The sequence below is a fragment of the Pseudonaja textilis genome, chromosome 3 (assembly GCF_049901715.1).
Source record: "Pseudonaja textilis isolate UNSWEBS1 chromosome 3, rPseTex1.2, whole genome shotgun sequence".
In the NCBI taxonomy this organism is placed as follows: domain Eukaryota; kingdom Metazoa; phylum Chordata; class Lepidosauria; order Squamata; family Elapidae; genus Pseudonaja; species Pseudonaja textilis.
Genome location: NC_141992.1, coordinates 56,624,481 through 56,637,879, shown reverse-complemented (window position 1 = coordinate 56,637,879; position 13,399 = coordinate 56,624,481). Strand labels below are relative to the sequence as shown.

The 13,399-nt window shown below is 38.0% G+C and overlaps 1 protein-coding gene across 7 annotated transcripts in view; it reads right to left on the bottom strand.

The window, feature by feature from the left end:
* Nucleotides 1-13,399, bottom strand: part of MAST2 (microtubule associated serine/threonine kinase 2) — a 134,716-nt gene that overhangs the window by 106,664 nt on the left and 14,653 nt on the right. For all 7 annotated transcript variants that reach the window (XM_026707022.2, XM_026707023.2, XM_087929843.1 and 4 more), the window contains exons 2-3: nucleotides 13,176-13,323; nucleotides 12,600-12,742 (exon numbers count right to left, since the gene is read on the bottom strand). In XM_026707022.2, the coding sequence (XP_026562807.2) occupies nucleotides 12,600-12,742; nucleotides 13,176-13,323 (291 nt within the window). The remainder of the gene's footprint in view (nucleotides 1-12,599; nucleotides 12,743-13,175; nucleotides 13,324-13,399) is intronic.

Here is a 13,399-nt window from a genome sequence, read left to right as displayed (position 1 = left end):
ACCCCATACCTGCTGGCATAACCAGGTTTTAAGAGACTTTTGGAACCTCAAAGAGAGGGAGACAATCTCACCTCAGAGGGAAGATTATTCCACAGTGCAACACCCAGTAGAAAAGGCCTGCCACCCGGAGCCTGCCAAATGGGGCTCCCTAGCCAAAGGAATCTGTAACATCTATGCCCTCTCTGCTAGTACTAGCAGGGCAGGCAGATTAAATCAGGGAGAGGCAGTCCCTCAGGGAACCCAGTCCTATGCCCATTTATTTTACAAATAAAACTATTTGAATCTTGGTATGCTACAGTTTTTGACAGAGTAAAAGGCAAGACACCATTTGATTCTATGGCTATGAAGGATGTTTTTATCTTAGCAATCCAAAATTGAGAAATGTCCTCAAGGACTGAAGTTATATTACAATCTTTACCCTTTGAGATTTTCAGCATCTGCATGCTAAGGTATACAATTTGGATTTTAGAAATAGTAAATGCTTATTTGAGAGAAATAATAGTACTTATATACTGTATATTAATGAAGAGACAGGCTTTAAAAAAGACAAGCTTAAGTTCATCAATCTGAAACAACTACTGAGCTGTATCCTAAGCCAAACCACTGAAGCTTTTAAGCAGCTTACCTTAAAAGCCTCTAAGTCAAGCATTTTCTGTTCTTATGGCAGGTTCCAGAGTAAACGGAATCCATTAATTTAGGAAAAGGAAAATATTCAACTTTTTAACTGCAAGTCATGTTAATTTTGTTCATCCTTATATCAATGCAATCCTAGATGGCACTGAAAGGTCAAAGAAAAGCAATTCTTGGCAGAACATGAAAGGGAGCATGATTAACAAAATTACTTATATCTCAATGCACAACATAATAGTGACATTCTCATCGGTGAATATAAGTAATCTGATCCAGTGGTTTTCTGTCTGATTCTCTGAAATCCTATCTCCATTCAAAACTGTCAAATGGAATTCTTTATTGAGGTCATAAAGAAGCTCTTATGGAACTGATGATGAAATTTCTTATTACTACTATGTGACACTTTTTCAAGAGAAACTGCAATGTGGAAGAAGACAACAAAGGGATTCAGTAGTGGACAGCTGAAAGGCAGCAGTTCCTTTAATTCTTACCCATATCAATAATATTTATTTTAATTAAACCACAGAGAATGCTTGGTGTAGTGGTTGGGGCACCAGGGGAAAAAACCTGGAAGACTTTGAGTTCTAGTGCCACCTTAGGCACAAAGCTAGCTGGGTGACCTTGGGCCAGTCACTCTCGCTCAGACCTAGGAAAGAGGTAATGGCAACCCACTTCTGAAAAACCTTGCACGAAAACTATAGGGACTAGTCCAGGCAGCTGCCAGGGTCAATGATGTATCAAACATACACACACACAAACACACACACGAAAACACAAAGGCGGGGAATGTTGCCTTGTAGGAGATGGGTGAGTGGGTGAGTGGATCTGTATATAAAATCTATGCACGTTTGTTTTAGTAAGAAAATATATTTCTTTCATTTCAAGGAAAGATTAAATCCAAAACTTATCTTGACACTGGAATATTTAAAGAGAGGAACACTGTACATAGTATGTTACTGGTCACAGAACATTATTTAATAGTATTCTTTTGATCCATAACATGAATTTTTATTAATAAGTTTCTATTAAATCTGCAGGCTTAATTATTTTTCCTTTGTAATAGTAAATAGAAATAACAACAGCAAACAATAAAAATCAGAATTATGCAAGAACAGAATATGCAGAAAAATTATGAATGGGTGGGACTGAAAGAAAAAAGTTCAGAAAAAGAGAATGGGCCATTCAGACATTCCAGCATGAAGGAGGATGAAGTATCTTCATCGTTTTTTAAAATAATAATTTTATTAAATTTTACAAATACAACAATGAAGTATAATACAAACTTACAAAAATATAAAAAGTAAAAAGTGCAAAGAGAAAAAAGAAAAAATGAGATATTAAAAAATGACTTCCCTCTTCCTTCAGTCAAATATAATTTTAATAACTTATACCTTCTCTAGTAGCTCAATTTTAAAAATCTCTCTTCTTCCTGTATCACATCCCTTATCAATAAGCAAATTATAAAATCTCGTCATTCAATCCTTATCAGAAGAAGCTAAAAAAAGCTTAAAAGCTACCAGAAATAGTAAAATATGTACTCTAATCTTAGCTGAATAAATTCATTTTCTATTCCAACATATCACATTCTCTAAGAAATAAAGCAGAAGCCTCATCATTCAGTCCTAGTTTAAAAAATCCATTAATGGCTACTAGAAACCATAACACACACGTTTTAACCCTAGTCCAATAAGTTTATTTTATATTCCTTCTGTTTACTTTTAAAAAGCTTCTGCTAAAAAAGCTCCTGCTAAAAAATGTTCCATAAGTTGATTTCTTATCATTTTCTCTTTTCTCTGCCTTCTTTCAGAAATAGCTTCAATAATTTAACGTATCCCTTCTGTAAACCCAAGATAAGAAGGCTTTCCAAATCACTCTTCTGATTATTTGTATGCCCCCTTTAGTTATTAAGATATCAACTGGTCTCATATGTAAATCCATTGTGGAATCGTTTTCTACATCGCTCTTGCAGTCTGACAATTTTAAATCCATTTTCAGATCACAGCATCTTTTTCTATTATCATTGTTGTAGTCTGACATTTCTTTAAAAATCCATTTTTAAAACCACATTCAAATCAATCTCAAGCTCTATTTTATCCAGTAGAATTTGTTGTTCTTCTGTATCTTCTGTTAAATCTCTTTTATAGTGTCAGACAAGCTGGAAAGTAATTTTTAAGTACACTTGTTCCCAAACAGCTTTAATGTATTTTATGGTCAAATAATATTGCTCCATTGTATTAATGGGTCTCTTCTCCTTCAGCTGTAATCTCCTTGGTCCCCTATAATCAACCTTCAAAGACTCCTCGTATCATATGTTTATTTTCCAAGCAACAAAAATATCCCATTGGGAGGATTTCTTATAGTTGATTTCATAATCTTCATACATTCTTTTATAAAATTTTAAACAACCCACAGGAAATAGTCTTTCAAGTTCACCCCTTAACTTTCCAGAATAGTCTTATTCCCCTTATACTTTTTCCTAAAAATTAAAATTTTTCTTTTTAATCCTTAAACATACATAAAGCTTCTTTCTTCCAACACGGAAGGAAACATTCCCAGTATAATGAAACTTGCCCTTCAGAAGGTTCTTAACATCTAGAAAATTAATAACAAGCAACTTCTTAAAGTAGTTTAAAAGAAAGCTGGAAAACGCAGCGTCCAAAAGAAGGCACCAAACCAATGATGGTATGGTACCGGTTCGGCCTGGTTCTGCCGAGCCGGTAGCGGCAATGAGCAATGGAGACCGGATTGGTTCTCTCTGCCACTCTGCTGTTGGGCCCACCCACCTGCCCGGGCTCCCATACTCACCTTCATCTTCTGTTTTTGAAGTGCAGCTGCTTTGCGTAGGAAAGAAGAGTGCCACGTGGCAGCTGCTGAAGCAACCGGGAGAGTGCAGGCTTGCAGGAGGTGAGTTGGAACACCTTTGTGTTGCACAAAGTGTGTGTTTGACACGTGCATGCATGCAAAGTGTGGGCACACTCACAAAGCAACGCCTACCGAACTGGTGGTAAAAAATTTTGAATCCTACCACTGCACCAAACCCTGGCCTAGGCAGAATGATTTTCCTCAGCTCTTAACCCTTGCTGGAGATCATTATTTTACTCTCTCTTCTCTATGGAGCAAACCTACAGGTGATCCCCCTTGATCCACAGAGAAGTCCCAGAGAAGGAGCCATTCCTTTCACCACAGTCATCTGTTCTGCTCTCACGCAGTCATCTTCTGTCTGACATCACTTCCCAAGAAGTCCAGTATCTTTCTGTTTTGAATACATGCCTTAAACATAAATCTACATGTATGTAGACATAACAAAGGAAAGAATTTAAATATGAACCTGATATAATTATTTATGTGGAAGATTAGTGAAAGACATTATGGTAATGAGAAGTGAAACAACCTATTCTGAGAGTAGGTCAAAAGTGGGAATAAATAAGCATGTAAGCAAAGGAAAGAAGTGAAAGAATCCACAGTGAAAGAAGAACCATTGCAAAAGGAAATGCAAAGCCTATCTGAAAAAATCAGAAGATGTATTAATTTCACAAGAGAATTAATTGGAAGTGGACATAAGAAAAGAGGATACTTGAACAGATTGAAAATAATTGCATTATAAAGTTTCACAGAAATATGTGGAGTTACATTAATGGGAAGTAGGAAAAAGGATGCTTTGTTCAAAAGAGACTGGATGACAAAATATTATATTAAAAAATTCATTTCTACAAAAAATGAGGAAATGTTGCATAATACATATAGAGAGAATAAAATGTTTGCAAAATATAATTTAAAAAATGAACATTAAGCTTAAAAGGAGAAAAAAAATGCAGAGTCAAATCAATGTAATTTAGTGATACATCGAAGAGCGAATCAGTAATGAATACCATCAATGTCGATTTCCAGGAAAAATATTGATGGGAAATAGGTTATAAACAAGGATGCTGACATTCTCAGTATAGTTTTCTCCTTTGTAGTTCCTTGATTAGTACAGTATCGTTCTCTGTTTGGTTGTCTGGTGTCAATCCCTACTAATCTGGATCTTGGCTGCTGGAGGTGATGTGCAAAACAAACCATACCACACCAACAGTGGCAATCCAAGCTACTGTATGTAAACAGGAAGCAAATTCCACATTCCCCCAATGAAATGTCTGTCAGTGAACAACAAAGCACAGAAAGAGAGCACCAAGGTCTCCATAGTTCAACCCTGAACTACAAATATTCTCTTCTATTGATGTAGGGAAAATGATATTTTTGTTCTATTAGACAAACGGAAAGAAAAGAAGACTGAAAATAAAAACTACTGGGGAATGAGTTTACTCACCATGGGGAGGAATGTATTTAACTGCATTCTGATTGAGACAGGACAAAAGGCTACTCCTGAGAAGATGTTACCTCATGTTAAGCAGAAAGTCTGCAGAACAGATTTTTGGTCTTTAGCAAATCACATAGAAATTTATAAACGTAAGAAAGTAATTTTACTGCATGTTGGTTAATAAAAAGTAATAAAATAAATGGGCCTGATTTATGATATGTTTTGCATGAATATGATTTTAAAGATTGGTTGCTGAAGGCAACGATGGTAGTATATAAAATATAAAGAAAAGCAGGGGTGTCAAACTCAAATTCATTGAGGGCTGCATCAGGGCTGTGGTTGACCTCGGGGTGCTGGGCTGGTGTAGCTGATTGGGTGGGAGTGGCCAGCTTGACACCACTCACTGGGTGTGGCCGATCAGGTAGGTGTGGCCAGGTGGGTGAATGGGCATGGCCAGATTGATGCAACTCCCCAAACTGCTGGCATGTTTCCTCTTCGCACTGGGTAGACCGGGCTGAAGCCACGCAGGTAGACTGGACCGAAGCAACACAGGCTGGCCCCTTACATTTTCCAGAATGGCCTCAAGGACCGAACCTGGCTTGCAGGCTTGAGTTTGACACCCTGAAGTAAAGCATATGTGAAAATATGGTAAACAGAATGCTTAGTAAATAGGTCAGAACTGAGCAAGAAATAATTTTGTGCAATATTTCTTTAGTTAGCTAATGCACTTATAAATTTATAGGAAATACTTGTGATGACATTTGGCGCAGGTGTGGGTAAAGGATATTAATGCATGTATACATAAGCAAGGGAATTGGAATACTTTATAGCAAAATGTTACCTAGCTGATATAGCACTATAAACAAGATGGAAACAAATATATTGAAGTCCAAGATAGTTTTGACTGACAAGGAAAACAGATTTAATTAATCATTGCTAGGTTATATATAAATGAGGAAAAGTTGCTAATCTAATAGAATGACAAACATAATAGGAAAATGTTAAAATGTGCAAATCTAGGAAGGCAGAGGACAATATGTGATCCTACAAGAAATGTTTGCTAAAAGAATAACAATAACTAATTACAAAACATGTCTCTGCCTATTGTGGTACATGAAAGAGAGAATTAGTCAAGTTAAGAAAAATATTTCCAGCAAAACCATTGATAATCATGGTCACATAATTATTAGGACACTGCAACCAGCCATAAATGCAGGACAGTTAGCAAGCGACGTGTAGGGGACTGATATAGGAAGGGGAGCGGTGTTTCTATCGTAATTTCAAATAACCACATAAAGGCACAATACAGTACTCATAATACACAATAAACACTGAACTGGACCAACTGGCATGAGTATCAAAATCAACACCATCCAGCTGCCTGAAACAGCTGACATAATTACCTAAATATGTAACAATTAAACCCCTGAATCAACATATGCCTAACTCTGCAAACAGCAATGCAGAATTCTGCCACTCTGACAATAATTGATGGCTTCAGATCGGCCAGATCTGCAGAGGTAACCAAATATAGCAATTATCAGACTTACTTGGCCCATTCACTAAAGGCAATGGCAGCAGTTTTGGCAGCTATTTACAGTAAAACGAAGAATACACAAGACCACAACATACTGTTTCAAATGGGAAAAGTCCCTCACCAAGGAGAATGGAGAGGAATATACAACACTGAAATAGACCAGTATGAATACTGTTCTCTACAATATTTCAAAATCGCAAGGTTATTCAGGAAACTGGAGATTGAAAATATTAAAAAACACTCTATATAGTTAATATGTGACATTTACCATTTGTATACACTATCTATGCATACAAAGTTATAATTTGCTATCTGAAAATCTGCTTAGCATGCCATATCACTAGGAGATTAGAAAACTAGAGTAAAAAAAATCCATACAGGCTTAATTTCTTTCTAAGTATCTGCCTATGTATGTACGTCTAGCTAAAAATTATCAAGCACAGTATGGAAAGCTAATCCTACTGGGGGACAATATAATTTTTTATCAAAAATTAAAAAGTCAAATCCATGCTCCAGCCTCAACCTTAATTAAGCCTTTTCCAGCTGTCATAATCCACATTTTTAAAAATGTGCAAAGACATGTAAATTGTATTCTTTTCACTTGTGAAAAATCATGAAACAGATTAATGAATTCATATAACATACCCAAGAAAAACAGGGATAAGAATGTAGTTCTGCAGCCATGTAATCTTGCATTAAAGCTTACCATATTAAAAACCATTATGAATTTAGTTTTACTCTAAGAAAATTATTATCATACAACTTACAGATTCCAGACAAATATAAATTTTATGTTATATTTTAATTTGTAAAAAAACAATTTTGCATTTATGAGTACTCATTCGAAAAATGCAGACTATATCAATAATTAAACAAGGCATGTCTGTTTTATTGTTCTTACTATTTTTAATGAAGATTCCTAGCCAGGAGAAGGCCCCTTTCCGCCATAGCCCCTACCCACTGGGAAAATCCTACCTATTAGGATCTGTCCCCCCTTCTTGGCCTTCCACAGAGGTCTTAAAACCTGGTTCTGCCAGTTGGCCTGGGGACCGGATGGGTTGTGTGATCCTAGAGGTGGTTGCTCGATTACATGGACATTCCCACTTCTACTCTACTCTGTATCCCCCACTATCTTAGCTATTTCTTAAAATTAATGTATTTATTGTTACTGTTTTAATATTTTATAATACCGTTTTATTGGATTGCAAGCTGTTCAGAATCATATGACAATGAGATGGATGGCAAATAGTTTTAGTAAATAAATTACTTGCTTTAAAAAAAACCAGAATGATCATTTAAGTTCAGCTGGAATCTGACAACACCTTTTCCACCTAACAAATTTAATTTAAATGCATAAACTTTCATGAACAGCAACATCTGATAAGTGTACAACCAGATTCCTAATTTTTTTTTTTTTTTTGGCCACTAAAGGTTGTCCTTGACTTACAATTAATTTAGTGACCGTTTGAAGTCATAAGAGCACTGAAAAAACTGACATGACCATTTTTACACGTTGCACCATCCTCATGGTCATATGATCAAAATTCAAATGATCTGACAACTGGCTCATATTTATGATATTTGCATGTCATCCCCTTTTGCAAACTTCTGACTAGCAGAATCAATTGGGAAGCCAGATTCACTTAACAACCATGTTCCTAACTTAGCAACTGCAGTGATTCACTTAACCGTGGCAAGAAAGGTTATAAAATGAGGAAAAACTCACTGAACTGTTTTGCTTAGCAACAAAAATTTTTGGCTCAATTGTGGTTGTAAGTCGAGGACTACCTTATGTGACTTTGTACTACTGATAAAAAAAACAAAGTCCTCGACTTACAACAGTTCATTTAGTGACCGTTCAAAGTTACAATAGCAGTGAAAAAAGTGACATGAAAAGTGTCTGTTTTTCACACTTACGACCACTGCAACATCCCAATGGTCACTTGATCAAAATTTAGATCTTGGCAACTGGTTCATATTTACCACAGTTGCAATGTCACGGGATCATGTGGTCTTCTTTTGCAATTTTCTGACAAGTAAATCCAATGGGGGATCCAGATTCACTTAACAACCATGTTACTAACAACTGCAGTAATTCACAACTGTGGCAAGAAAGGTCATAAAATGGGGCAAAACTCACTTAAAAATTGTCTCACTTACCAACAGAAATGTTAGGATCAATTGTCATCATAAGTCAAGGACTGCCTGTACTGACTAATGTGGTTTTCCTCCAACATTAGTTATAACAAGAAGCCCTTACTTAAGATCACCCTATTTTTAAAATTCTGTTAGGTATTCTTCTGGTTTTTCTAAAGCAGTGGTCGGGGAACAGGGGTAAATTACCCCAAATGGGGTAAAAGTGAAAATCTGGGGGTAATGAGGAGGTTGCGCTGGCCAATGGCGGAACTATCGGCATAGCAGCAGTTATTACGGTCCATTATAGCACGGACGGCCAGTGTCAGTGTGTGTCAGTGTCACCGCATCCTCCTTCTCTGCTCTGCTCCCCCCCCCCCCGCTCTCTCAGTGGACTGCTCCAGCGTTTACGTGTATGGCTCAAGCGCTGTAGAGAGAGCGGGTACTGGGGGGTCATCTGGCTACTGACTACTCTAACCAGACGGAGCGCGTGCCGGAGAGGGAAGGGTGGGGGCAGGGGCGGCGGTCGGTCTGAAGCTTTCCGGGACAAGCCTAACTTGAAGGCGAGGGGTGGCGGAGCGCGCACGTGCCAGCGCAGCTGTGGGCGAGGGCGCTGGAAGGCCGCCCGCTGCCGTTAACCCAAACGACTGCTGCCGCGCTCGGCTCTCTTATGGGAGCATCTCAGTTTACACGCCGTTTTTAAAGAGCCGAAGTCTAAACCGCGCGCCCCGACTGACGTAGCCCCAGCGCTGCCTGCCGCGAGCTCGCAGCTCCTGCCGCTGCACGCCGGAGGTCGCGTTTGCTTCAGCCAGCCAAAACTCGCGAGCTGGACTGAAACCGGGAGGGCGCGGGGGGAGACGGGGAGGACAGGGAGGGCTTCTGGCGCTGTCGCGGTTCGTGTCTCTGGAGCCCGCGAAAACAAGTCGGGGGCGCTGAGAGGCCGAGCGAGCAGGTTCCCTCCCTCCCTCTTCCCTCCCTGGCGGCTTTTTGTGCCAAACGGGAAAAGGTCGGTTTGGCTGGCAGCAGCTCAAGTGTCCGAGGCGATGGCCATTTGCGCAATTAAGGCGGCTGAGATAAAAGGTTGTTTTCTTCCCGCTCCCCACCCATCTCTGGAGCCACCTGGAGTCGTTTGCCTTACTCGGATTGCCAATTTTCCGCGCTCTCTCCGCAGACGCGTCTATAAAAGTTGGAAGGTGGCGCGAAGTCAGCAGGTGCAGCCACAGAGAGTGCAGTACAGAAGAAGCCTGCTCTGTCATCCAAAGAGATTCGCATTACAGAAGCCCCTCGAGCTGCATGTTAGGAGACGATTCCTAATGCTAAGTTTCCTCCCCTGAACGATCAATTAGCCAGAGAAGCGGTGGGAACCCCTTTACTGGCTGGGTTCAAGCACAGGCTGGAGGCAGTCACTTGCATTCCTGACAGAACATAAAAGTTGACTTCTGTGGCCTAAATCGCTTTTTTTTTTTTTTTTACTGTCAATATTTTTATGAAACTTTCTGAATTGCTGAGCTAAAGTGTTTTGACATGGAAGTTTGTTGTGCCTATTGCCAATTTGAAGACAGTCTCTACTGCCTTTGTTTTGAATAGAAATTGGCAATAGCCACAACAAATTTATTTATTTATTTGATTTGTCAATTGCTTACAAGATAATAGGTATAAGTATAAACATAATTATGAATACATGAAATGGATACATATAAGAAAATAAAAGGAAACAATAGGACAGGGAAGGTAGGCGTTGGTGCACTTATGCACACCCCCTACAGACTTCTTAGGAAAGGGGTGAGGGACTGGTGTATTTGAATTCAAAATGTTATTGGATGTATGATTTCCTTACTTTCAAATCAAGGGGGTAACGTCTGCGTTTATAAATTTTTTGGGGGGTAAGAGGTAAAAAAGTTCCCTGACCCCTGTTCTAAAGGTATATGTTGTCCAGTAGATGGCACCACTAGCATGAAGTTCATACCATGTGTAAAAAGAATTGCAGTCTCCATACCTTAAAGATGTACTTTAAAACATTTTGCAATGCATACATGCACAAAATTAATAGATATGCATCACATTTGCCATGAACAGACAAAGATTGTGACACTTTACAATTTTGCTACAATTTTACTACAATTGCACATAGGTTCACTTATATGTTCCATTTGTTTTAGGAGAGCTTAAATCTAGTAAATGGATAGCAGAATACAGGTTTCTTGTAGTACAAATTTGACAAGTTTAAGATGTCATAAAAACAATGTAACGCAGTGTTTAGGGTTTAGTTTTGGATTGGAGGCCCAGGTCTTCACTTTGATTTGATAACTTAAGCTAGTCATTCTCCCTTAGCTTAACCTACCCACAATGAAACTCCCATGTAAGTCCCAGAAAAAAATGAGGTATGCTCTTTACACAGCCGCAATTATTCATAAACATTTAAATATGATTTTGGATTTTTAAAATCAATGGGATTTCAATTAACAGACCAAATGAAAGAAAAATCATGTTTTATTTTCAGTTTTATAATTAATTATCTTGTTTTAGTCAAATGAATTGCATCATCTTAAACAATTCAACTAAAAATTATGAAGAACCAGCCTTCACCTAGATGTGCATGATTAAATTGGATAGACACTTTCAGTACACTAATAAGGAAATTCTTCAGTAAACTGAAGAAGTAAACTGAAGAATTTGTATTTTTCTGAACCAGAGAGAATACATTAAACAATCCCATAGAATACATTAAAATTGGGTCAATCTCACAATAATACCTTTTGACATTTGTACGGGCCATAATGAGATGAGGTATCCCAAGCTGAGGAATGCATTATGACTATATGCAAAATATTCTTATTTCCCCATAATTATAGGTTGGAAATCAGAAGACCTCCGTTACAGGCAGTTTTCAACATATGACTACAACTAGGACCAGTCATTTAGTGAAGCAGATTTTAAACGAGACGCCCATGAGACTACTTCACTCAGCAATCGCAACCCCAACTCTCCCAATTGTGGTCATTGAGACTGTGCGGGTTATTAAGTTGACAAAGAGAAAGAACTGTACTCCTTCGGCAGCCAGTTCTTTCATTTTGTCCACTGAAGAACTTGCGTAGTTACTAATAACTTTCAGGACATTTAATAACCTGCAGGGCACTTGACAACCTGCAGGACAACCTGCAGGAGAGCAAGCAGCTTGTCTTGCATGGAAAGGAACTCCTGCACCGGGCTAGAGAAACCAAGCTCAGATCTAAGGAGCCCAGCTTTGTTTCTGCAGCCCACTGAGGATTCCAGTATCACAGGAGGGGGGGTGGGGGGGGGTGGAAGGTAGGCAAATCCTTTGCCAGGTGACAGTAACTTGCAATCTTCCTTGCTGTCTTACCCATTGGCTTTCCAGAAAAGCCAGCAGAGGAAATAGTAAATCGCGATAAATTAGCATGGGGTGCTGGAGAACAGGTTGCCAAACACTCAGATCATAATTACATGACCCAGAGGCAGTGCCACGTCTTACAACAACCTGAAGAACTTTACTGATCATAAAGCACCCTTTCCAAGCTTTCATAATTTCAAAACAACCACTCGTAAATTGATAACTCTCTATATGAATGACAAACAAGTTCAGTTCTCCAAAGCCTTAGGTAAATAAGCATAAGTGTACCTATATCAGGAAGGGGACTAATTTACATATAAAGGCCAAAGTACAGACATTATTCTTTTTATCTTATAAGATCAACTACTAAAACTCTCGGTTGCTAAACAGTTTAATCCAAGTTAGAAGTCCAAGGTAATTTGTTTTAAATACTTCAGGAATAACTAGGAATGGTGCTTATTATGACTAATAAAATACAGTTACCCTCCTTTTACCCTATTTTTTTTTACAAATATATATACTAAAATATGAATAACTTCAAGATCAAAATACTGTAATCATTGGAATAATTTGAAAAATCTATAGAGAAGCTATGCCTTTTTTTCTCTATAACCTACTTTAATAAAATTGTTAAAAAAAAAATTGAAACATACCAAACCAGCTGTAAGTGATGGAGCAGATTGTCCTAATGATTGATTTCTCATGCGGACCAGATTTGATGACTCCCCAGATGGCTGTCCTAATGTATGTGCCACTCCACTGTGCATGCTTGTGGATAATGGAAGCAACTGCTTTCCTTTAAGGGAAAAAGCCCATTTTAGTTGTCCATTCAAAATTTGCAACATAGTTTGATTATAGAATACAATTAATGAGCTTAAAGGAACAGTTTTAACATAAATGTCTTAAATCACATTGGCCCTGGATAAGAATTTTTACAAAAAGAGCTCTTGATCACATATATTTAAAAGATGCAGTCAAGGTATCAACAAATCTTTATTTGTGATATGAAATTAGATTGTGTATATCGGCAAATGGTTTAATCATGCAATCTTATATGGCTACTATATTTGTAATTTGATATATGCTGAATAAAACAATTTTAATTCTATCATTGTTCTTACAGATTTTAAGTATATAATTTTAAGTTGTAGTTCTTAATTTCATAGTCGCTACATCTTTACACTGGTCAAAGTTTAAAATCAAGCTATTATACAATTGCAGTAAATTACCTGATAAAGAGCTGGCTAAACTACCTCTTCGCAGCTTGCAGTCATCCTGGCTGAGTTGTCGCTGGAGTTTACTTTTTCCAGTAGATGAAAAGATGTCAGGATTGCTGAATTTTCGGCAGCGCAAAGAAATGGATTCTGTTGCAACATCCTAGAAAAAAGGCAAAAAAATAAATAGAGTAAGCTTACTCTACAAAAGTTCATGAGGACTTGCACTGTTTGGATTC